The sequence below is a fragment of the Saccostrea cucullata genome, unplaced genomic scaffold, assembly GCF_032062105.1.
Source record: "Saccostrea cucullata isolate Sc308-1 unplaced genomic scaffold, CSIRO_AGI_Scuc_v1 ctg599, whole genome shotgun sequence".
In the NCBI taxonomy this organism is placed as follows: Eukaryota; Metazoa; Mollusca; class Bivalvia; order Ostreida; family Ostreidae; genus Saccostrea; species Saccostrea cuccullata.
The window spans coordinates 684390-709993 of NW_026938938.1; the positions used below are offsets into that span (position 1 = coordinate 684390).

At 35.3% G+C, this 25604-nt stretch overlaps 5 protein-coding genes across 6 annotated transcripts in view; 4 read left to right on the plus strand and 1 right to left on the minus strand.

Moving 5' to 3' along the window:
- The window catches only part of LOC134251917 (zinc finger matrin-type protein 2-like), a 49192-nt gene extending 47912 nt beyond the window's left edge, over window positions 1–1280 (plus strand). Inside the window, exon 6 of the mRNA XM_062734339.1 lies at window positions 1192–1280. Coding sequence (XP_062590323.1) covers window positions 1192–1265 — 74 coding nt within the window. The 3' untranslated portion in view covers window positions 1266–1280. The remainder of the gene's footprint in view (window positions 1–1191) is intronic.
- A 1682-nt stretch (window positions 1281–2962) lies between these two features.
- LOC134251921 (dual specificity protein phosphatase 2-like) lies at window positions 2963–4232 on the minus strand. Its single transcript, XM_062734344.1, has 3 exons — window positions 4159–4232; window positions 3870–3942; window positions 2963–3735 (listed from the first exon to the last, which is right to left on the minus strand). The coding sequence occupies exons 2-3, from the start codon at window positions 3928–3930 to the stop codon at window positions 3347–3349; spliced, it is 450 nt and encodes a 149-aa protein (XP_062590328.1). The 5' UTR covers window positions 3931–3942; window positions 4159–4232; the 3' UTR covers window positions 2963–3346.
- LOC134251919 (probable rhodanese domain-containing dual specificity protein phosphatase) lies at window positions 4025–25475 on the plus strand. Of its 2 annotated transcripts, none has more exons than XM_062734342.1 (3): window positions 4025–4077; window positions 24172–24268; window positions 24836–25475. In XM_062734342.1, exons 2-3 carry the CDS (start codon window positions 24175–24177, stop codon window positions 25249–25251), a joined length of 510 nt encoding a protein of 169 aa, XP_062590326.1. In that variant the 5' UTR covers window positions 4025–4077; window positions 24172–24174; the 3' UTR covers window positions 25252–25475. The 2 variants fall into 2 exon arrangements, with proteins under 2 accessions (XP_062590326.1, XP_062590325.1); XM_062734341.1 differs by lacking the exon at window positions 4025–4077 and adding an exon at window positions 23878–24070.
- On the plus strand, window positions 4260–5403 carry LOC134251920 (dual specificity protein phosphatase 19-like). The gene is made up of 2 exons (XM_062734343.1): window positions 4260–4621; window positions 4849–5403. The coding sequence occupies exons 1-2, from the start codon at window positions 4405–4407 to the stop codon at window positions 5259–5261; spliced, it is 630 nt and encodes a 209-aa protein (XP_062590327.1). The 5' UTR covers window positions 4260–4404; the 3' UTR covers window positions 5262–5403.
- Window positions 18649–21870, plus strand: LOC134251880 (uncharacterized). Its single transcript, XM_062734303.1, has 3 exons — window positions 18649–18941; window positions 19051–19139; window positions 20962–21870. The coding sequence occupies exons 2-3, from the start codon at window positions 19061–19063 to the stop codon at window positions 21375–21377; spliced, it is 495 nt and encodes a 164-aa protein (XP_062590287.1). The 5' UTR covers window positions 18649–18941; window positions 19051–19060; the 3' UTR covers window positions 21378–21870.
- Window positions 25476–25604: the final 129 nt, after the last annotated feature.

Genomic DNA, 25604 nt, shown 5'->3' on the forward strand with positions numbered 1-25604 from the left:
TCAAGATTAAAGAACTATTATTTTTAAAAGTAAAAACTCAATTAAAAGTAAAAATTCAATTATTTATCATTACATTTCTAGCCGATGGTCCACGTATTGCAGTCCTTTTTCAAAAGACAGCAACTTGATTCTCAATATTTCCTTGGCTTTCCATAATATGTAGGCCTAAATGAAACCAAAGATCTTGGGAAGAGGGGTGCAAAATACGAAAGCGTACTATGACGTCACAATACTAATAATTTCAAAATGCTAGCTTTACCTTTATTATGACGTCATAGTAACCTTCACGATGGCGATGAAATATGGAATAACTAAAGTTTTTCTTATATCCAAGTTGATAACATCTTTGTTGCTTCTCTACCCAATCTGTGCCTTCCTTTACTGGTAAGTCTTCGTTCCTTCCTTCGAATTTTTACACGGAAATGTTTCTATATGAATTTGATTTAAGTCTAAATTAACTGAATTTTTAGCAAAGAAAAGGAACCTACCCTGTGGGAGGAAATCACATACGCTTTGAGAATCAGAGACCGGGAACTAATATGTCCCGATTCCAAAAATATAGCCGTGGTGAGTGATTACTATTATTCAACTTCATGAAAAAACGTGTACAATTGTAAGTTTTATTTAAATACGACCAATATTTTCTTCATAGGTGGTATTAATTTTGTTTGTTATGGAGTTTATTTGGATGGTCGTCTCGTTCCTTGGGATTACAGAAAAACCGACAGAAATCAAGGTAAGCATATTTTAACTGCATGAATTATGCACGTAATATCCATGCATTAAACATGCAAAGACTTGACATCATTCCTGGATGTTAATCTTATTTTGATAATAAATATATTTAAATACAAACAATAAATTGAAATACTATCGTGTTTCTGTTTCAGATATTTCGATGTGTTTATACTCAGTATGAACCCTCTACCAATGAGACTGCCCTCTCTGAATCAAGCACTGAATGTGAAGTCGACAAAGACTGCAATGATAACCAGAGGATTGATGAAGACGATGTCGTGCATGATGAGGATGGCGGAGCAGGGGATGAAGATGTGGAGATGAGTGATGAAGACAATGTTGTTTATGATGATGATGCGGAGATGAGTGATGAAGATGATGTTGTGCATGATGAGGATGAGGATGGGGCGAAGAATGAGGATGCGGAGATGAGTGATGATGATACTTATGAAGACGAGGAGTATGACTTCAGTGAGGAGCTGGAGACAGCTTTACACGAATACATCAGTGATTTTTTGGAAGATTGACTTAGGTTCTGCATGCAATAGATTTGTTGAATTTTCTTATTACTGTATTTAATTATAATATATTATATAATACATTATATTATAATGTATAAAAATCTTATTTTCACATCTTTATTATACTTGTATTTATAGACAAATTATAAGTTTTAAACCAAGAATTTTTCGTTTTTTATGAGTGATGGGATAAAATATATTGCTCGTAAATTGTAATTTTTTAAAATTACTTTCTCTCGTATATATTATATAAACTAGTATAAGTGACATTGCCAAAAACGGTATATTCCTTGAAAAGACTCGAATAAAATCTGTTTACAGCCCCCTCGCCTTAACTTAAAATGGAACCAAACACTAATACATGTAGTATATAAAACAATCCCATTTGTATTAAATTATATGACTACTTCCCTTTCAGAGGTGTTAACCGAATTTTAAATATTTTTATTACTTGATTTCTAAATAGCAATTAAAACCAATAATAAATGGTACATTATTGTTCATTGGGTGTGTATTGTTGAACTACAGATGTAGAATGTTATGATTTTTCAAGTTTTAAAAAACTCAAATTTTTACAGCATTTAATATGTAGATCCTTACAGGTTGACTTGCATTTAAGAAACTTCGATCCTTGTCATACGGGGTATCAATGTTTCACAAACACGTTTGTTTACTTAATACAATATGAGACATTTAGTGTTTAATCGTTCAGACCACAGGCCTTTAGATCGCTTAGAAAAAAAAAATACTTTTTTTTTTTTACACACACACATTTTTTTTTTAATTCAAAGGCATGCGGTTCAGACGATTTGGAATTTGCATTCTTTTTCCTTTAAAAAATTGTTTAACTTCAAGTCGAATCCAGTTCATATTTTAAGGTCTGATAAAGCTCGAGTACATAAATATATCAGGTTTTGTTCCTTTATCAATGACACTAGACGGGACTATAGGTGTCTTTGTCTGTCCTTCTGTTGGTTGTTGGAACTGAATTTGTATTTGGCATTTATATTTGGTAAGTGTGGATCACAGAACAATTCTCAGGTGGATCCATGATTTGTTTTTTTCGCCGAAAGAGAAAGAGAGAGAGAGATAAGGGATATATTTTGACAAATGTGTCACTCTCAGAATTTTTAGAAAAAGAAAACTTCTCTGAAAATCCAATTCCGTTTGGGGAAAGAAGAAGACACCTTTCTACGTTAATTTTCTCAATATATTTTTACTTTAATCGTCTTAACAGCTAAGGGTCCGTGTTCCTGGAAGAAGGGACCAGGTTTAGTTTTTCGTTTATAAGTTTAATAATGCTGAAAATTCCAGTGATTTGAACCCCATACCCAATACAGATCCGACGATAATTTGTTAGGACATCCAATCTTAGTCAAGAAATTGCATTTCTTTCGCAATACTCTTGAAATGGTGATTTATTTTAAAAATTTTCTTGAAGCATCAACTAGAATTGATTTAGAATCAATATAATGATGGTGACCGGCTTCTGTCTTCAGAATGTCTAAAATGGTGTTTACGGTTTCAAAAAGTTCTGACAATTTTAAGTCGAAAATTGTTCCATCTATAAAGTTTATAACTGTTCTCAATGGGATCATAAGACCAACAATATTTTGCCAACAAAACAGTCGGCTCAAGAATTTAATTTTCATTTTTAAACATTCTAATTTCGAGAAGGGCTGAGAAAATCAGCAAAAACAGTACAAAAAGTTCTTTGAGTTTGCAAAATTTAATGAAATAGTGTAGGGTTGTCTTTTCTTGGTTTATTTTCAAAGTGTATGGCGTGTATATTCTGATTTTCTGCTTCGTATATGAAACATAATTAAAAAATTGATCAAAAGATACACAAAGGAAATAATTAAAAATCGCATAAGTACAAAATGTTGGACGAACTAAGAATAACCCCAGTTCAGTTTTCCATTACCTTTACCAACTAAATTTAATAGCTCAGAAAATTCCAGGGAGGGGTCTTCACCACAACCCCCTCTAACTTCGTTCCTAGTATACATTTATGTATATATGAATTTTTAATCCTTATAATGCATTAATGTACGGAAATTGTCATTATCAAACGTCCCTGATCAAATTCATTTTTTAAAGTATTCAATAAGCTGTCTTCGAAATCCAGAATTTGGACATATTTCATTTGACTTTCTCTTACTCTGTGCGAATTTTTGAGCATCATCAAATGTCATTCCTTTCGTTTTCATTATGTAAAGAATTATTATTGTTCCTGCTCTAGACTGTCCTGCATTACAATTCACAAGAACACGTCCATTCTTTGAAAAGGCTCCTTCGATAAACTTGAGAGATTCGTCGAAATATGGATGAATTTCCGCCATAGGAAAATCTTCCACAGGGATTCTGAGGTACTCGAATTTTCCATGAAAATTATTTTCATAGGAAGATAAGTTGACAATATGAGTTATTCCTAGATTTTCTAATCGTTCTAAATCTTTGGCAGGGACAAATCCACCTTAAAAAGAGAAAGAAGATTATGATATGGGTTTTGACCAAAATCATTCATTATTATACAGTCAGCTCCGTACTAATCCGTTGCACAATCAATAATTTCACTACAGAACAAAGTGGATGTAAACAGTCTCTTACTGATAAAAAGGCTCGGAAGAATTTCATCCAGGGCGTCCTCGTCATATCCATCGTAATACATTGCGTTAGAAAACTTAAACCAAAAAAAAAATCAAATTACTACATCGGGATCGTAATTTCTTGTTTTATTTACATTGGAAACGCTGACTAAACGAAAAGGATTTCAATATTTGGGAAATATATTGGACCATTAAATGAAGTAGTAAAGGTAACCTCAAAATTTAATAGAACATATATAATGACAATGTCAAAAAATCACATATAAATAAGAAATGGAGAAAATATTTACCAATTTGATCTGATTGGAACTCTTTTCTTATGAAAACAATATTAGGTATATAGCTAAAGAGAAAGTAGAAGTAGCTTTCGGTTACCCTCGGACACCCTGTCAAGTCCAATTATTTGTTGATTACTCACTCAGCTCTATTTGTTTGTGTACTGCGACATCAAGGGTGACCTGGACAATGAAAACAAACACTCGGTGACTTAACAAGTCTTTAAATTTTTCATTCTTAGAAGTTTATACTTAAAATGAATGATGCTGAATAGTTTAAACGCGTTTGACAAGTCATCGTTGAAAAAGACTGTAACAAAAGTAACAACCTTAACTGGCGATCAGTTCGTGGAATACAAGAATGAACAAGGTTTGACGGAAAGAAAGACAGTTGAAAAGAATGGAAAAGTTGCTGGCTTTGTTGTTGATCCATGTGCAGATCTGCAGATCGGAGAAATTTCACCAGATCTTATTTTAGGTATTTCAAAAAAGATTATTATCAACATGTCTTCATGGTCTTTGTATTTGAAAGCTATGTTCATAAATAGTTCCCCTCTCCCTACACAGCTACAACTTTCCCCCAATAAGCATTTAGGGTGTTTTTTTGTTTTTTTTTTTTTGAAAAAATACAACAGATCCCTTAATTTGTTTAAAAGCCTAATAGAAGGATGAAATGTACAGAACATTTACTTTTGTTTATTTCAGGTTCTCAAGATGTAGCAGTAGAGTTAAATTTGCTTCAGAAATATAATGTGACACATATTTTGAATGTTGCCACTTTTGTCAACAATACATTTCCAGAACATTTTACATACAAGAATATAGACTTATTAGATATTCCGGAGACAAATATAGCCGAACATTTTGAATCAGCTTTTCAATTCATTAACTCTGGGAAAAACAGTGGAGGTTGTGTATTGGTGCATTGCAATGCTGGAATTTCCAGATCTGCAACAATAGTCATAGCCTACCTCATGAAGACAGAATGCTGGTGTTTGGATAAAGCATATCAATATGTGAAAGAAAAAAGATCAAAGATCAGACCTAATGCCGGATTTCAAGTCCAACTGAAGACTTTTGAACAACAACTGAAAGATCAGGGACTAATTAATAAATAATGCTGGGATAATTCTCATTTTGAGTTTTTGACACTGTATATAACAATATTCTCTGAGGTCCTTTATTATAAATATTCTGTGTAGTACATGTTTATTAACTTAATAAGTTGATTGTGTGACTGTGCGCTGAACACCCTTTGTATTCATTTTTATCTTAATTTAGGTATGCTAGTCAAACTGTGTGAGACATTTGGAATGTCTAGACTGTGATGTTACACAATGTCTATGTCATGTCAAAATAGTGCAATAATTTATCAAAGAGCATTTAATAATCATACCGGTAATTAATAATGTAAACAAAAAAAATGTCAGAAATGAAAACTAAAAAAAGTCCGAAATGAAAAGTTGATAATTACAAAAAATTTCGGAAATGAAATGCAGCCTGAAAGCTTTTGTCAGCTTGTCTATTTAATATCTGTAGACTTTTATCATAAATGAGCTATTATTTATATGATGGTGCTTATTATATTTATTTGAGGAATTACTGTCTAGTTAGAAGAGTATGCCAAGGCATCAGCGATAGTTGGAAACATGAGATAATTTATGCATAACGGGCGCTATGCATAAATTATCCCACGTTTCCAACTATCGTTGATGTCCCTGGCATACTCTGCTAACTAGACAGTGATTCCTTTTATTTCCATTTCATTGTGAAATAAAATTGTAAATTTAGATTTTAAAAATTAAGTCTAATAGATTTGAATTACACGAGGCCTCCTTGTCAATTTCAATAGTCCCCCACTCCTTGGTATTATGCTGATAATCTAAATATATAGTTATGATAAACAAGGGTTCTTCTTTCAGAATTGTGAATTTCAAGGCCCCTCGAACTGGGGAAACTGGTGGGACTAATGATTATATACTGAAAAAGAATTAATGCTTTGAAATCTGCTCCTTGGTAATAATCAAACATTTATGATGAGCAAGGGTGCCTTACTCTGCCTCTTGGTGTAAGTAATAAAACTTAAAGCATTTCATATGTATATTTAAAATCAGCAAAGGTGCCTCTTTCAAAATTATTAATTTCATGGCCTCTGGTTTAAAGCACGAATAAAATTGTTGGAAAGTTGTTCATAGAAAATTAATGTTGTCTATACTAAAATCTAAGTGTGCGTTAAGTATCTCCATGGTAAAAAGAATGTTAAGTACAATCTTAATGCACTTTGAAAAAATATTCTTAAACCAGAAGTCTCTGTCGAGACTGTAGCTCTACTGGTATGTACTTATTAAAAACCATTACATTATTTTATGTATCTTTGTGTAGTCTACTTGTGTGCCAACTTATTTTGAAATCAAACTAGAACTGTAGAAGGAGTAGCCTTTTTAAGGAATTTCACAGAAAATTCTATTTTTAGTAACCATGGTAACACCATTCATCGAAATCAGAAACTGATGCACTATTCTATGTATCTTAGGGTAGTCTACTTGTGTGCCAAGTAGGGCTGGGACGATCCACCGGTGCACCGATGCATCGCAGTATTCACTTTGACGATATACGGATCGATTCATCTAATTTAGTATCACGATACCTGACAGCACTTTTTTTAATTTCCAAAAATGTCCGGGCTCTAGAATTCGAAATTTTTAGTCCTTTAGTCTGTATCATCAAGACGTTGAAGCAATCAGAAATAAAGTACAAACGTCTTGGTGATACAGAATTCAAAATACAAGCGTCAGAATGGCGTCAGACACGCCGGATTATGTTAAATCAACAAAAACCCAATGGCAGTAAGTCGGGTTTCTGTTGAATTAGTTTATTTTTTATAATCTGTAATGTTCCAAATTAAATGTTCTAAAAAAAATATCTAGTTTTATTTGGTTTTAAATGTATCGTGATATGTATCGTATCGCACCTAAGGTATCGTGATATGTATCGGATCGGCTAAGTTCGGTATCGTCCCAGCCCTAGTGCCAAGTTATACTGAAATCAGACCAAAACTGTAGAAGGAGTAGCGTTTTTAAAGAATTTCACAGAAAATTCTATTTTTAGTAACCATGGCAACATCGTTCATCGAAATCAAAAACGGATGCAGTATTCTATGTATCTTAGTGTAGTCTACTTGTGTGCCAAGTTATATTGAAATCAGACAAAAACTGTAGAAGAAGTAGTGTTTTTAAGGAATTTCACAGAAAATTCTATTTTTAGTAACCATGGCAACACCGTTCATCGAAATCAAAAACCGATGCACTATTCTATGTATCTTAGTGTAGTCTACTAGTGTGCCAAGTTATATTGAAATCAGACCAAAACTGTGGAAGGAGTAGCGTTTTAAAGGAATTTCACAGAAAATTCTATTTTTAGTAACCATGGCAACACCGTTCATCGAAATCAAAAACGGATGCACTATTCTATGTATCTTAGTGTAGTCTACTTGTGTGCCAAAGTATATTGAAATCAGACCAAAACTGTGGAAGGAGTAGCGTTTTAAAGGAATTTCACAGAAAATTCTATTTTTAGTAACCATGGCAACACCGTTCATCGAAATCAAAAACCCATGCACTATTCTATGTATCTTAGTGTAGTCTACTTGTGTGCCAAGTTACATTGAAATCAGACTAAAATTGTAGGAGGAGTAGCGTTTTGAAAAATTGTTTACAGACAGACGGACAGACAGACGGACAGACAGACAGACAGACAGACAGACGCCGGACGCATTACTATCGCATAAGCTCTTCTGGTCTCTGACCAGTAGAGCTAAAAATCAAGAAAAGGTACCTCAATTCAACGAAAAGTCGATTGGAACAGTCCAAAATATCCGACGTCATTCAGACGTTTTTCACGGCTTTGATATTTGACGTACCAGAGAAACGTCAGATCCGGCGCCATGCATTAATATGAAAAGAAGAAATTTCGATACAGCGAACTGAGTGAAATGTCTAACTTACATCTCATTAACAGTAAAATACTTCTAGTACAGTACTTACAAATACCGATTGTATTATTCCTTTACAATATATAAGGTGTCTGTTGAAATTTTTTTTTTTAAATTATCGAAAATCTAGTTCAATTTGGGCAGCGAAATTTCAACTTTTCATAATGGCGTAGGTTCTGATTTTTAGCTCACCTGAGCCGAAGGCTCAAGTGAGCTTTTCTGATCAAAATTTGTCCGTCGTCTGTCGTTGTCGTCGTTGTTGTCGTCGTTGTTGTCGTAAACTTTTCACATTTTCATCTTCTTCTCAAGAACCACTGGGCCAATATCAACCAAACTTGCTACAAAGTATCCTTGGGTAAAGGGGATTCAAGTTTGTTCAAATGAAGAGCCACGCCCTTTTCCAAGGGGAGATAATTATGAATTCGCGAAAAATTAATGGCATTTTTAAAAAATCTTCTTCTCAAGAACCACTGTGCCAGGAAAGATGAAACTCATGTGGAATCATCCTCAGGTATTGTAGATTCAAGTGTAACGGTCCAGAGATTTGACAGATAAGTTTTATACAGAGTTATTGAACCTGATTATTGTTGACATTTGTAGGAGAGTTGAGATGAATTTGTATAAGTGTTATAATTATTTGATATTGCAGGAATATGTATTAATTTATGCTTTGCATGTAATTGATAGGTGATTATTGACAAGTTTAAGTGATCTACATGAGTTGAAATAGTTTGTGCACATGTTTTGAGTTACGTAGAAATCAGCTGATCATAGCAGTAGTAAAGTTGTGGTGTTATTTTAGCTTACTTCATGTTTCAGGGACTTTAATTGGTCTTCTGTAGAAGATTAACCATTGATTTATGGATGGAATCATGTTTTCTTGAAGTTTAACTTGTTTTCAGTTAATTATCGGCAGTTTATAGACTGGTAGATTTGTTTACGAAATTGGCGGTCGTAAATTGTGTATGTCGAGCCCGATCGTAAAAGTTACGATAGTTCTCGGATTTTTGGAGTTAATTGTGTTATTTGTTGATTTAAATGGAGATTAATTTACTTATTCTAATTGAAGAATGTATTTAGAGATTACTTTCATTCAGAAAAGTTGTCTTGTATGTAGTTATTAGATTTTTCTATAGACTTTGCATTTTACGGGAAATGTCACGAGAGATTCTCCAACGTTTTCCAATGAGTCCAACAGTTTCCAACATTTACGTCATGTTATTGTATAAAAGAGAGAGATTCAAGGAATTTTTGCTCTTCTGCTAGGTTGGTTTGTTTAGAGAAGTCGTGTTTTAGGGTAAGGAGTTAGTATGGGTTGGGCGTTTTTAAATTAGATTTAATAATGACTTTTTAGTTTTAGTTTAAGAAGAGCCAGGGTTATTTTAAGGATTTGTAGGAACTTTTGGAATATTTGTGGAATTTTATAGGAAGTTTTGGTCAGGATTTAGTGAATTTTAACTGAGAATTGGACTTGGTTAAATTTTGCTGGTTGTTTGAATTTTTGGTAAATTGTTGTTAAATTTTAGAACTACTTGAAATTGTTTAGGTAATTTATACAGTAAGCTAAGGAAGCTAGTGTATTTCTAAATTTTGTTCCTGTTTTTAACTGAAATTAAGACTTAGGAAATTTGCAGGAATTACTGGTGTTTGAAATTTGTTAGGAATTAATTAGGTTCAAGGGATTAAGTTTTAGTTATTGGTTTTTACTTTCATCCAGGAGGTCTGGAAGGAAGTTCTGAGAATTAAGAGTTTTGTGAGTTGTATTGAGGTTGGTTTTAGGTAAGTCAGGACTAATAGGTGACACAGACAGACTGAGACAGAGCTTAGAATTTGTTTGTTGATTGTTTAATTGAGAGATAATTCTTGTAATAAATTGTAAAACTGTATTTTGTCTCATTTCAAGTACAGAGATTTATAAGGTTTTATCAAAGTATGTGATTTTCCAACAAGATGGAAATTGTGGGATATAAAAGAGTAAGAACAGAGTAATGAAATAAATGAGTATTAGAGAATTTATAGTGACTTCCTTAGGTCTAGGTTGTAACAAGCTTGACAAATAGAGAAGTAAAACAGAGAGATTTCGTGTATTAATAAATTTAGTGTAACTTAGAGAGCGCGGGTTAATAAAAGGAGGTTTAGGTTTTGGGCAGTGGTGTATTATCTGAGTTCATTGATTAAAGGGAGATAATTTAGTGTGTGGTGATATAAGATTAAAGAGTATTGAGTTTTTAACCACTGTTCCATACTAGCCCTCCTGAGCTCGGGTTGAGCTGTGTAACGCAAGCCTTGCCACAAAAGATAAGACAGCCCCTATAGATAGAGTGAGGGAGTGCGGTCCCAGCAGTAGTAGGAGAGGTACCGCCGTCCGCCCTCCACCCCGTTACACTTGGCGTCGCCGGTAGGATTTGTACTTCCAACCAAGGAGCGTTGGTACCACAAATCCAGTGAAACAAACATCTCTAACTACAAAAATGGTGAAGAGGAGACAACAAGCCTCAACAAAATCTAGACGAGAGGGAAGTCAAGCTGATCATGAGGAGATACAGCAGATTACAGATGATGAGATGAACATTGGAACCTTGACTGTCACTGAAGGAGAAACAGATTATGAAACTACAGCAAATGAATTTGTGTCATCTGAGGAAGATGACATGCCAAGTACTGTCAGACCACAAATCAACATTGGAGCTGAAGTCCATATGAGAAGCAGTCCATCACTACCAAGCACTAGGCGAGATGCAGATCTACATGAAATGAGAAGGCCTACACCAGTGAGGCATGTTGGAAGACCTGGATTACGGAGGAGGCTGGGAAACGCTGATCTAACAGAACAACCAACCCCTAAAAGAAACTCTTCCAACGATGCGGGAGACAATTCACCTGGTATTTACAATGCAGTAAAAGGAGCCTTGAAGGAAATGACCAGTCAGATTGTATCAGCTATCCAGACAGCCTTTGCTGGATTCACCGCCCAACAGAACACTGACTATGCTACCGAGAAACTGGAAAATGGTAAGTCCTCTGACCGCCTTGCGAGGAGCATGGCACATCAGAGGAGGAAAATCCACTCTACATCCCGGTACCAGTATCAATCCCCCTCATCTTCAGAGGAAGAGATAGAACCAGTACCCAGGAGACGGTCATCAAATGGCAGTGTCAGGACCAGTGAAATTTTCCAACCAACCCACAAAGGCCAGAAATCAAATGTGAAGTTACCAGCTTTTACAGGAAAAGCTGAAAAATGGGAAGTTTGGTACAACAGATTTGAGGCTGTCGCCCATATTGAGCATTGGACACAGGAGGAAAAACTGCGTGAAATCCTCCCAAGGCTACAAGGAGTAGCTGGGGAGTTTGCCTACGGACAGTTACCCACCTCAGTCCTAAGTAACTACAAACGCCTACTGAAGGAGCTACAAAACAGATTTGGTGAAGTTGAGACTACCAAACTCTACATAATGCAGTTTACCTGCAGAAACCAACAGCCCGATGAATCAGCTGAGGAATATGCTGCTGAGCTTAAACGTTTGTATGATAAAGCTTACAAAAACAGAGGCATCTCAATCAGACAGGAGGATTTGTTAAGGAGATTCCTCCTAGGACTTCGTGACCAGAAAACAAGGATTTATGTGGAATTGAATAAGGAGCCCGAGACAATCGAGGATGCTGTATATCACGTGGTACATTACCTGGAGACCACCAGATATCCCCATAATCCAGAAGACAGTGACAGGAAGGAAAAGAAACCCACAAGACAGGTCAATGCTCCAGTCAAGCAGAAACCTGTTGAGAAGCCAGAGGAAAAGCAATCATTGAGATGGAAGTCTACAAAACAGAAATCCCAAACAGGTGTTCCAAGGACCATCACCATACAGGAAGGAGATCTTCAAAATCTGGTAAAGCAGTTGGTAGACGAACAAATCAAATCTCAACTACAGACACAGTCTAAAGAGAGATCATCTGATTCCAACCAATGGCCAGGGAGGAGAGAAAATCCCGCTTATGCCTTAGATTTAAGATCACCTTACAGTGGTAACCTACCAGCACCCTGGAGACAAGCAGATCCTCAAACAAGTAGACCAAATAATGGAATTTGCTTTGCTTGTGGCCAAAATGGACACTTTGCCAGGAGCTGTCCACAGAGAAATCAACAGAAAACTCATAACAATGAAGGGAGATTCCAACAGAGTACTCTTAGTACTGCCAATCAACCATCCAACGATATCCAGCGAAGTGGAGATGAAACCTTGATGCAAAGTTCCTCTCCAAACTTGACCCACTTGTCGTCAAACTAGAGAGGGTCACTCCTGTTGACCAGGGAGTGACCTAAACTGATGGGAAAGATAACGGTCATAGGAAAATGCCGGAGACAACACAACCAACAGGAGTAACCACCCTTGGTGATCAAGGTATCACACAAATTGCAAGACAACTCATGAGGAGTGAGGGCATCTACATAAAAGGGAAGATTCAAGGCATGAAGGTCATGCTCACAGTCGACACGGGAGCTATCCAGACGGTGCTGTCAGACCGAGCCTACAGGAAGATCCCTGAGGATGTACGACCCCACTTAGAGAAGTCTTACATGTTAACCAGTGTAAATGGCCAACCTCTGAAGGAGATGGGGAAAGCCAAGTTCAAGTTTGAGTTAGGAGAATTGAAGTTTGAGGAAGAGTTAGTTGTTGCTGAAATTGAAGATGAAATTTTATTGGGATTAGATGTGCTGATGAAGGGTCCAGGTGGACCAGCCATTATTAATCTTCATGAGGGTGTCATCCTGTTGAATAGTTGTTCCATCCCTTGCATACAGAACCATCAACCCAGCAGACTTAGGAAAGTCTGTGCTGTGGAAGATGATCAGATTCCCTCCAAATCAGAAATGATTGTGGATGTACCAGTACCGGTACTTGTTGATAGAGAAGAAGATGAGTGTCGTGAAGTGTCAAAGGATTTTATAGTGGAACCGTTGGAAGAGTTTGCTGCTAGATGTCCAGTGACAATGGCAGATTATGTTGTTGAAAATAATGATGATGTTATGGGAAGTAAAGTCAGCATGGAAATCTCCTCTGAGGAAGAGGTGAATACTGTGATCATCCAGGGAGATGAAGAAGACAAAACTAAGGAGTCTGACTTAGGATCTGGCACATTGATGTTACCTCAAAGTCAAGGAAAGGACACCGGCTATGGTGCAGTACTAGTGAGGAGACTGTACTTAGTGCCATCTGTAAAATCCACTGTCCATGGTGGCAACGATGGAACCTTCACCACAGCCTTACCTGTACAGTGGGAAACCAACGTTGGAATCATCAGGAATCTCGCCATGAAGGGGACAGGAGAAGGGGGCATTGGTGGAGCAAGACCCCAACGTTCACGGAAGACCCTCATAAGGAGAACGTTAAGGTAAACGTTTTACAGCTCAGACGATTACCATGATGGTATGAGATGATGATGATGAGCCAAGCAGAGATGGACCAGACTGTGATGCTTGACGGTATGACGTATCTTTGACAGGACGATACCTTGGTAAGAAGGACCAGGAATCGCGTGTGATTGTGTTAAATGGAACTGTGCTAAGTGATATTCTATTCTAGGAAAGAATAAAGGACGGTAAATTTAAGCATTGATATGTGTAAATTATAGCCAAAGTTCTAATTTAGATGTAATTATGTCATATTATTGTAATGTATTGATGATTGTACATTGTAAGGTAGACACTTTGACCTTAATGTTTAGATTTGACATTTACTGGAGGTAAGTCATTTGTGAGGACACAAATATTTTGAGAGGAGGGTAGTGTAACGGTCCAGAGATTTGACAGATAAGTTTTATACAGAGTTATTGAACCTGATTATTGTTGACATTTGTAGGAGAGTTGAGATGAATTTGTATAAGTGTTATAATTATTTGATATTGCAGGAATATGTATTAATTTATGCTTTGCATGTAATTGATAGGTGATTATTGACAAGTTTAAGTGATCTACATGAGTTGAAATAGTTTGTGCACATGTTTTGAGTTACGTAGAAATCAGCTGATCATAGCAGTAGTAAAGTTGTGGTGTTATTTTAGCTTACTTCATGTTTCAGGGACTTTAATTGGTCTTCTGTAGAAGATTAACCATTGATTTATGGATGGAATCATGTTTTCTTGAAGTTTAACTTGTTTTCAGTTAATTATCGGCAGTTTATAGACTGGTAGATTTGTTTACGAAATTGGCGGTCGTAAATTGTGTATGTCGAGCCCGATCGTAAAAGTTACGATAGTTCTCGGATTTTTGGAGTTAATTGTGTTATTTGTTGATTTAAATGGAGATTAATTTACTTATTCTAATTGAAGAATGTATTTAGAGATTACTTTCATTCAGAAAAGTTGTCTTGTATGTAGTTATTAGATTTTTCTATAGACTTTGCATTTTACGGGAAATGTCACGAGAGATTCTCCAACGTTTTCCAATGAGTCCAACAGTTTCCAACATTTACGTCATGTTATTGTATAAAAGAGAGAGATTCAAGGAATTTTTGCTCTTCTGCTAGGTTGGTTTGTTTAGAGAAGTCGTGTTTTAGGGTAAGGAGTTAGTATGGGTTGGGCGTTTTTAAATTAGATTTAATAATGACTTTTTAGTTTTAGTTTAAGAAGAGCCAGGGTTATTTTAAGGATTTTTAGGAACTTTTGGAATATTTGTGGAATTTTATAGGAAGTTTTGGTCAGGATTTAGTGAATTTTAACTGAGAATTGGACTTGGTTAAATTTTGCTGGTTGTTTGAATTTTTGGTAAATTGTTGTTAAATTTTAGAACTACTTGAAATTGTTTAGGTAATTTATACAGTAAGCTAAGGAAGCTAGTGTATTTCTAAATTTTGTTCCTGTTTTTAACTGAAATTAAGACTTAGGAAATTTGCAGGAATTACTGGTGTTTGAAATTTGTTAGGAATTAATTAGGTTCAAGGGATTAAGTTTTAGTTATTGGTTTTTACTTTCATCCAGGAGGTCTGGAAGGAAGTTCTGAGAATTAAGAGTTTTGTGAGTTGTATTGAGGTTGGTTTTAGGTAAGTCAGGACTAATAGGTGACACAGACAGACTGAGACAGAGCTTAGAATTTGTTTGTTGATTGTTTAATTGAGAGATAATTCTTGTAATAAATTGTAAAACTGTATTTTGTCTCATTTCAAGTACAGAGATTTATAAGGTTTTATCAAAGTATGTGATTTTCCAACAAGATGGAAATTGTGGGATATAAAAGAGTAAGAACAGAGTAATGAAATAAATGAGTATTAGAGAATTTATAGTGACTTCCTTAGGTCTAGGTTGTAACAAGCTTGACAAATAGAGAAGTAAAACAGAGAGATTTCGTGTATTAATAAATTTAGTGTAACTTAGAGAGCGCGGGTTAATAAAAGGAGGTTTAGGTTTTGGGCAGTGGTGTATTATCTGAGTTCATTGATTAAAGGGAGATAATTTAGTGTGTGGTGATATAAGATTAAAGAGTATTGAGTTTTTAACCACTGTTCCATACTAGCCCTCCTGAGCTCGGGTTGAGCTGTGTAACGCAAGCAGGGTTGCAAATAACCACTCGCCCACTCGCAAATGCGAGTAAATTTTCCTGTGGGCGACCAGCTCTTGAGAATATTATCGCCCACATGGCGAGTAAGAATTTTATCGGACCTTTTCCAGAATCAGATCGTAGTTTGGTTCATTTATCCAATGTACTTTCGTTTTCATATCCCAGGCGGATTTTTCTGTGTTTGATCATTCAGCTGATTTTTCAAATAATAATTGTAGCTTTATTTGAGATACAAAATATGTCAATCTAGTCAACGTTTACCTTAAATTTAAAGAGTAATCATTATTGTAACAAGAATCCCCCATTCTTTTTCTGCCGCTATTAAGGCAGCCATGTTGGGTGTCCATTGTAAATATAACACCTGGTTAATTCAGTCCAGGTATGTTTGGCTCCTTTATTTATAAAAAAAAAAACGACATACTGACCCTTGGTTATTTGGGGATGTTACAAGAATCAAATATATTTTTTAAGCCTAATTCAAGATACATGCCCTGAAACAACTTAAATCAAAAGAAACAAAATTGAATTGAATGATGACATGGAATTTCATACATTTAATAGTGTAAAAGTCTGCAGGAAAAATTTGAAAAGAAATAATGAAATACTATGGCCATAAAGTATTTTTCTCTTATGTTTTCATATGAAAAGAATTTTTACAAAGTGAAAAAAAATTGTGGGCCCCATAAAATCAATGTGGGCTAGTAAAATTTGTGAAGTTGGGGGCCCACATGGCCCCTAAGGTTTAAATGTTATTTGCAACCCTGGCAAGCCTTGCCACGAAAGATAAGACAGCCCCTATAGATAGAGTGAGGGAGTGCGGTCCCAGCAGTAGTAGGAGAGGTACCGTCCGCCCTCCACCCCGTTACACAAGTTTGTTCAAATCATGACCTCCGGGGGTAGGGTGGGACCAAAATGGCCGATCAAATTTTTACATAGGAATATATAGGAAAAAATCTTTAAAAATCTTCTTCTCAAGAACCACTGGGCCAGGAATAGCTGCAATAATGTACGTAGCCCTCCCCCTTTTTTTTTTTGGGGGGGGGGGGGGGGGGGAGAGGGCTACAACTCCTTAGGATCTCCATAATGGTGCAGCTGCGGGAGTGATTTGCTCCCGCACGGATTTCGGCTCAAATTAACAGTAAATGGCTATTTTATTAACATTTCTTACCTTGACTCCAAATAAGTAGTCATCCAAGACGTAAACCAATGCAAAAATATACAGAACGATCCCTATATCGCTTATTTTTCGTGTATGTCAACATCACAACTCGAATTTATCCGCCATGTTTACTGACCTTGATAGATTGTATTTTGGGACAGCCAATGAGAATTTAGGTTCTATAGGAGCGGATCTTTTTGGAATTCCCTTATTTTAAACATAAATATCGCTGCTTGCATAAAAATAACACTTAAAATGGTTTTATATACCTATGTTTTTGTGATGAAATTCAGCACATACATTTATAAACACCGATAATTGCTTTATTCAGTTGTTCTAAATTTCAAGCGAAAGTCTCATTACGTCACGCGTGAACTGTCATGGCTGCTGAAGTAAACTACCAGGAAACATGCAGAGTTATTTTACAAGTTTTTCGCATTTAACGGGGTCTACTGTTGACAGTGAATAAAAAATTCGTATTATTAGAAGTAAGTTGAATGTAAAAATAATTTATTTTGCCTGCAGTCGCTCCTATTAAAAAAAAATATTTGCACCATTACGGAGATGCGATGGAATTGTAGCCCTCTCCAGAAAACATCAGATTAAAAAAAATCGGAGAGGGCTACATTATTGCAGCTAGGCCAGGAAAGATGAAACTCATGTGGAATCATCCTCAGGTAGTGCAGATTCAATTTTGTCCAAATTATGACCCCTGAGGGTAGGGTGGGGCCAAAATGGCGGATCAAATTTTTATATAGGAATACGTAGAAAAAAATCTTTAAAAATCTTCTTCTCAAGAACCACTGGGCAAGGAAAGATGAAATTCATGTGGAATCATCCTCAGGTAGTGCAGATTCAAATTTGTTCAAATCATGACCCCCAGGGGTAGGGTGGGGCCAAAATGGCTGATCAAAGTTTTACATAGGAATAGGAAAAATCTTTAAAAATCTTCTTCTCAGGAACCACTGGGCCAGGAAAGATGAAACTCATGTGAAATCATCCTCTGGTAATGTAGATCCAAGTTTGTTCAAATCATGACCCCCGGGGGTAGGGTGGGGCCAAATGGCCGATAAAAGTTTTACATAGGAATATATAGGGAAACCTTTAAAAATATTCTTTTCAAGTACTTCAAAGCCATGCTTAGTGATATTTATAGGGAATCATCCTCAGGTAGTGTAGATTCTAGTTTGTTCAAATGATGATTATCTGGAAAGGTCGGGGGGGGGGGGGGGGGGGGGGTAAAAATTCAAGCCCCCTTCACCACCACCCCCCCCCCTAGTAAACTTTCAGTTCTGATCTGATCTGTGTTTTTTCCTAGATAATTGCTCAGGTGAGCGATGTGGCCCCTGGGCCTCTTGTTTTTAATGCATGTCAAAATATGATTATCGTAAAAAAAAAAAAAAAAAAAAAAAAAAAAACGCATGGAAAACATCTGATATTTCGGACTAAATTTAGAGCGTAAGTAATTCCAAACATTTCGTTTTGTAACATGTTGAATCAACTATTTATTAATATATAAAACTTACTTTGACATGAACAACGAATTTTAAAGATTACTTGTATGTATATTCAAAACTGACGATTCAAAATGCCATATATTATTGTATTATTAAATTTTAATCCATTGTACGACTTAAGTTGGTAGATTTGTGCTTAAATTACCCAGCTGGCTTTATTTGGGAATGATGAGCATTTTTGTTCATGAAAAACTTAAAGATATATACTCAGAATTCGTCAAATTATTGTACGTACGTGTACAAATGTGAATTTAATGCTACATCATGTGTACAATATATTTACTCGCACATACGTAGGTATTGCAAAATGTGTTACTTTTCTTGGATTACAACGGTAAAATCACGCGGCCTAATCTGCAACTAAAAAGCTACACCGTACGTTGATCCTCTGTCTTCGCGTGACAGTATAGTGTAGTTCTTTTGTTCGGAAGAATTTGGCGTGAGAATGCCATTTATTCAGTACTTAACAAGATTAATTGGATACATATGTTAAATGTGCAGTGGATTCCATTCATTGGTCATACTGTTTCCGATCATTTGACATGAGCCTTACAACGATGATTTACCTCGAAGGTAAGTCTGACAGATTTTTTTTTTTATTTTCTCTCACGTGTAGCTCCTTGCAAATTATAACAGTGAATATATCTAGTGCACTATTTCATTTATTCTTATGTTGACCCAGATATAAAAATATGACCTGGTTAACAAGATCAAGAATAGACAATTATCAAAGAATGGATGTGGACGAGATCGTTCCAGGCGTATACATATGTAAGTAAAGTTTCTCGTGTAATTGAATGGAATTGTAGATTTCAAAAATAAATTGACGAATTCTTTAAATGTAACAAATGACCTTGTATGACATAATTTTAACTGTCTAATTTTCATAACTAATATGTGATAAATTTTAAGATTTAATTTCCCTGCATTAATTAAACCATTCAGTATTTGTAAAGTTGAATTCGAAATTGGATTAGGAAAAATTCAAGCAAAATAATTCCTAAATGACTTATTTTGGTAATAACACGAATGCTCAGAACTCATAATATGATAAAGAGAGAGCACAATATTATATCATAAATGATTTCCAAGATCATTCAATGTGTATAACCCCCACCCCATGCCATCCCACCTCCTTTACAAATACACTCATAATGATGCCATTTTTTAAAATTGAGTTTCCAATATTATTCATTGGCGAAAAAATATAGACATTAAAAAAAGATGCAAAGAAAACCTTTTGACTTAACTAAATAAATAGATTAAGATAACTGTATTGTCATACTGGGGGTATGTCAGATCTCACAACCAAAATGTTATTTAGGGTTCATAAACTCGCTCATATTAAACTTTGCTTTATTTTTGATGATTTTCTGAAGGAAATGTATTTTATAAGTAAAATGCAAAATATTTCATCATATTTTGCGGAGCAAAATTAAAACAAGTTGACAAATCTATAAAGGAAAAAAAATTTAATAATATGTCATTTAGAGTTATCTCTCTTGTCAGTGTATCAATGAACCTTAATTGAATATTAGTAGATAATATAAAGTAGTTTTATGATTAATAAACTAAATCAGCTGTTAAATAAATAATGATCCATATCTGTTTTATTTTATCCTTGGTTAGATTGTTTGAAATCTGAGAACGTTGTACTGTATATGAGGTAGAGGTTTTAGATGGTCTGTACATGCATTCGTGTTTATTTTGCTTAATTTAATATTTATAAAACCAAGTAAAGCGTGATGAATACCTCCTGCTAAATTACCCCACTAACAGAAAAATGGCTTTTTAAAGCACCAAGTTCTTGCATGTTAATTTCATTGAACTTTAATTACGATTGGTCCTAGGACCACAGCAAAGTTCGATAGCAGACACACTAGAATAATATGGGTGATAAACGTTGATTAATAGTAAATATTTGATTAGCAGGCACGTAGCATCGTTTTTGAAAGTGGGGGGGGGGCCAACCTGAGAAAATATTTTTTACTTACCTAAAAAAAAGTTGCCAAGCAAAAAAAAAAAAAAAAAAAGGAAATTTACCCAAATCCTATTTCGCCGGGGGGGGGGGGGGGGGGGGGGGAAATTCTAAAGTGGCCAACTTTTTTCAAGGCAAACTTCCTTTCACTTCCAATCTTTTCCTATATTTCCTTGCTATGTATATACTGTGGTAAAAAGTGAGGGGGCCAACCACCTTTTCAATGGACATTTTCTATAGTAAAGGTAATGTTGGGGGAAAAAAGTGGGGGGGGCCTGGCCCCCCCGGATACTACGTGCCTGATTAGTTCTACCCTTTTATAAGATAACGGAATTAAATCTCCTCATTAGTGGTCAGTTGTACAAAAGTAAAGCTGTATCTACCTACATGTACCTGTAAATGACGTGTTTGCAGTTGATTGTTGTAGTGATTAGTCGTTTTCTTGTTTAATTCATTAGTTCTGGTACCATAAGTACTTTCTTTAGTCCCAACTAAATAATAACTCTTTTGCACGTGCAATCGTCAAAGGATTCCATTTCCAAATAATGGCGAAGTATTTTTATTTTATTGTTATAATGATTTAACAGACCGTAATATTTTAATTCTCCCTTTCAGCCGGATGTGGTCCTGCAGCTAATGAGGAAATTCTAAAGCGTCTTCAGGTAACCCACGTGGTCAACATGGCTTCCCTATTTAGAAACAAGTTTCCGGAATCGTTTTCCTATCTAAAAATAAACATAGAAGACACTGAAGATGAACCAATTCAGACACATTTTTCTACAGTGTTTAGATTTATTGACAGCTCTTTAACTCTAGAGGGACGAACACTTATTCACTGCAATGCAGGGGTGTCAAGGGCAGGAACCATGGTAACGGCTTATGTCATGAAAAGCAAGGGCTTGGGTCTTAAAGACGCTTTGAAATTTGTTCGGTCCAAAAGGAAGAACAATCCGACCATTCCAAACGACGGCTTCATGAAAGAACTTAAAAAATATGAAAAGCAACTGATTGCAAATGGTGTTATCAAGTGAACAACTTCAGAACCCCAACAGTATACACGTTAAAGCACATCCTGTGAAAGATGTCTAGCTACCCGAGTAAACAGATTGCAAGGGTAGAAAAAAAAGACGATTCCAGGTGTTGACGGGGAATGTTTCTCCAAGGATAACTCAATAGAGTGACATGAAGATGAAGGAGCTAGTCCTCTTCTATAAGATGTTCAAATACAATGGACTTTTTGTGAGCAGAAATTGCTGTTGTTTCTTACATTCGGAAAATTAATGAAAATAATGAGTTCAATTACTTATCTATGGTCTTATACAATGCTAAAACTATTTTCGTCTATTACAAATCGTGTAATTGACTGTAAATAGCATTTTTTAAAATCGTACTACTAAAGGGCAAATCATTCTACGCTATAACTACGCTATAAGTAGAACTCATTAGTATGCAGTGTTTAGGGCTTCCTTAAGTGGAAAAATGGTTAATAAACCAGATGTGCATATTTTTTACACATTTTTTATTTGTTTTCTATTTAGAGTTTCTATTTTTCATTTCGATGATTAGGAATAACACTATGCTCCCAATGTTAACACAATGTAGACTGAAGTGGTACTATACACTTACGGGTACCCTTGACAGCGCAATAGTTATTGGCTAGATTAAAGTTGACAACAGACAGACACAAAAAGACAGACATGACAAAAAGAATATATAAGATCCGGGGGTATGAAAAGCATATTACCATCCATTTATGATTAACGTAAAAGAGAGAGGAATATATAAGCAAGCAATAAATGATTTTTTTTATTCCGTTAGGTGAAAAGTGCCCTTCACACCAGAGACAAACATATGAACAAGTATTATATTTGCAGTAGCCCTTCCTCGAATTCAACTCGAAGCATAGATGATTTATTCTACCAGCATTAATGGAACAAGAGCTACATAACATGTTTACTAAAACTAATGGAATGACATTAATCCAGGGCCTGCTTGTGCAGTTAATACAAGCCTCATTAATTTCCTGTTCTACTCAATGTATACTTGACGATAGATTTTAACCCAATTCCTGAAATTAGTCTCTCTTGGCCTATATACGGTCGCAATTGTGATCTCATGTTTATAAATAAGTATTACATCAAATGTAATATACACAGATGTTTGATTTAACAAAAGGAAGGCATCTGTCAAATTTCACAGATTTGTGAAAATTAAAGTAACATCTGTGTTGTACAAAAACGTCAGTGAGTGAAAAAAAAACCCTCTCATATGTGGTTGTCTCGACTCCCATTCATATTTCATTTGAAAATCCTTTATAATAGCGATGTCCAACACAAGATTTATACGCCCTTTTGTATAATATCTATCTTCAAATTGAAAGAGAATTTAACCTATCTTTAATTGCTTGAATCTTGGTTTAAATGAGTTATTTCCCAATCCGGACAAAGAGCACTCGGCGAGAGTGACCGGTCGACGGGGGATGACCTCTCCTCTATGGCACCTGATCCCATCTCTGATGTTTTGTAGGTCCGTGTCAGCGTTGTTACTGATTTGCATTGGTTGAATGGAATTTTGAGTTTAAAAACTTATCTCGATATATCTCATTGTAGCTATTTTTAAATAAATCGTTCTAAACTTTAAATTAATTGTACCAATCTTCAAATGAATTAAAGATAGGTATAATTTAATAGAACATATCTGTACTTGAATTGAAAATATCTGTAATTTAAGAGATATGTGTGATTACCTCTACTGGTCAGAGACCAGAAGAGCTTATGCGATAGTGATGCGTCCGTCTGTCTGTAAACAATTTTCCAAAATGCTACTCCTTCTACAGTTTTGGTCAGTTTTCAATATAACTTGGAACACAAGTAGACTATACTAAGAGTGGTTTGATTTCAGTATAACTTGACACACAAGTAGACTAAACTAGCATACATAATTCTGTGCATCGGTCTTTGATTTAGATGATCGATGTTGCCGTGGTTACTAGTACTAAAAATACAATTTTTTGTGAAATGCTTTCAAAATGTTACTTCTCCTAAAGTTTTGGTCTTATTTCAATATAACTTGGTACACAAGTAGACTATACTAAGATACACAATTCTGTGCATAAACTTGTTGATGAAAAAAGATGTTTTGTAATTTTTGTATATTTTTCTTCGAATAATGCAAAATGTTTCATAATTTGATATCTTTCCAAAACACCTGGTAATGCATACTGATTTCTTTGTCTATGAACATCTGATGGCACTATAATCTTAGATTAAGAATATCTTTAAAAAAGTATCAGTAGATAAGGTACCTTGCGTATGTCCTTAAGTCTCAACAGAGGCTTCTGGTTTATTCAATTGCTCTGGTGTGTAAATGGTAATTTTGTTTTAAAGGCCTAATACATGTGCTTCAGTGTTGCTATTATTACGGGTAAAGTGCTGCTTACCAGTACTCATCTTAACACATGTAAGAGAGTGGCATCATTTCATGGCCACTTTACATATCATTTATACATGGATGTCCCTTCTCCTATCACATTCTTGTTTGCTTTAGTTGAAAAAAAAGTCATATGAATGCAATAATGAAAAAATCAATCAAAAGAAAAGCTATCCCTTTAGGATGCATAGTGATAAATCGAGATCGATATTTAGTGCTAAACTTGATTACAATGAGAGAGAAAAAAGAAAAAGATGATGTGGTCGACACTCCACAAAACACAGGACCGCAACAAGTGTGTGACGACCGTTTCTGATCACTTCATTTATTGATAGGTCTGTGGTGCTTAAACTTATCTACTCTTCATATGTACATTTCTGCATATTATCTTTGCAGACGATGGCAAACTCCACGCCTCGGATGTTGTTACAAATGAGATATGACAAATATCAAAGAATGGACATTGATGAAATTCTACCTGGTCTATATCTTTGTAAGTACGAAATGTGTTCTTTTTTAGTAGATTGAAAATAATTTTTAGCTTTGAATTAATTTGATATTGATTTTCTTCTTCTCTGGAAAAATTTGCATCACGGCATCCATCATCCCTGGCAACTCAAAACTTTGAACGTAAATGCATCAATTGTTAATGGAAATTACGAAATATCATTCAAATTTTATATTAACTTATAAATGGTCAAAGCCAGTAAAGCGATACCTGCTCGCCTTGGGCTATACTACATTTCTTGTCTATGACCGAGAAGCAGAAGCCAGATGCTTTTAGTTTTCCTTTTTTATTTGAAGAAACCCATTGGTTTTATACAAGACTGACAAAGTTGCATAAAATGCATGTATTTCTGTATCACTATATACACTGTTGGTGTTAATGAGTCATAGACAACTCATTCTTTTAGTATAGTTCTGTGAAATAACTAGAATTTGATATTTAAGTCAATTCAATTTTAAGTCAATTGCATTTCCATTGGACACTTGAAATGAATATCAATAAAAAAAATTAGTCTTTCAATTTATGCATTTTCAGTTTTTTTTTATTTTACAGCTGGTTGCAATCCTGCAGAGAATAAGGATCTCATGGAAAGTTTCAAAATAACCCACATCGTCAACATGGCGTCATACTTCGATAACCAATTTCCAAAAACTATAAAATACTATAAAATTAAAGAAGAGGACTTGGAAGAAACCAACTTGTTGCAATATTTTGAAAAGACCTTTAAGTTCATTGACGACGCAAGGAAAACCAAAGGCAGGGTACTTGTTCATTGTAACGCTGGGATTTCGCGCGCTGGAACCATGATCACGGGGTACGTCATGAGAACAAAGGGAATGACGATGACGCAGGCCATGGAGTTTGCGCAGTCTAAACGTAGAATGAATCCAATCGACCCCAACGAGGGTTTCATGAAACAGCTGAAAAAGTATGAAGAAATGTTGAGAAAGGCAAAGGTTCTCAAATGACAAAGGATCTCAAAACAAACAAGTTACCGGAAACTGCATGTAGACGACATTGTGAGGTGGACGGAGCATGGAACCGACATGGCGCCTTGTGTTTATCTCTTATTTTTCTACTTTCCAATTGTTGAAAAAAATGAATATCGCAACATTTATCCACTGGTACCCGTGCCAATGCTTTTGTGTACTATATGCAATAAATTATTTTTATTATAATAAAAACTTCTTTCCAAAAAAGAGATACATTTTCTACGTGTTTTGACCTAGTAGGCTCTCTATAAGAAAATTGAAACAGAAAGGAAACCGCTCAGGCTATCTAAATGTTATCTAAGGAAAACCAATCGATTTTGTCTATACAT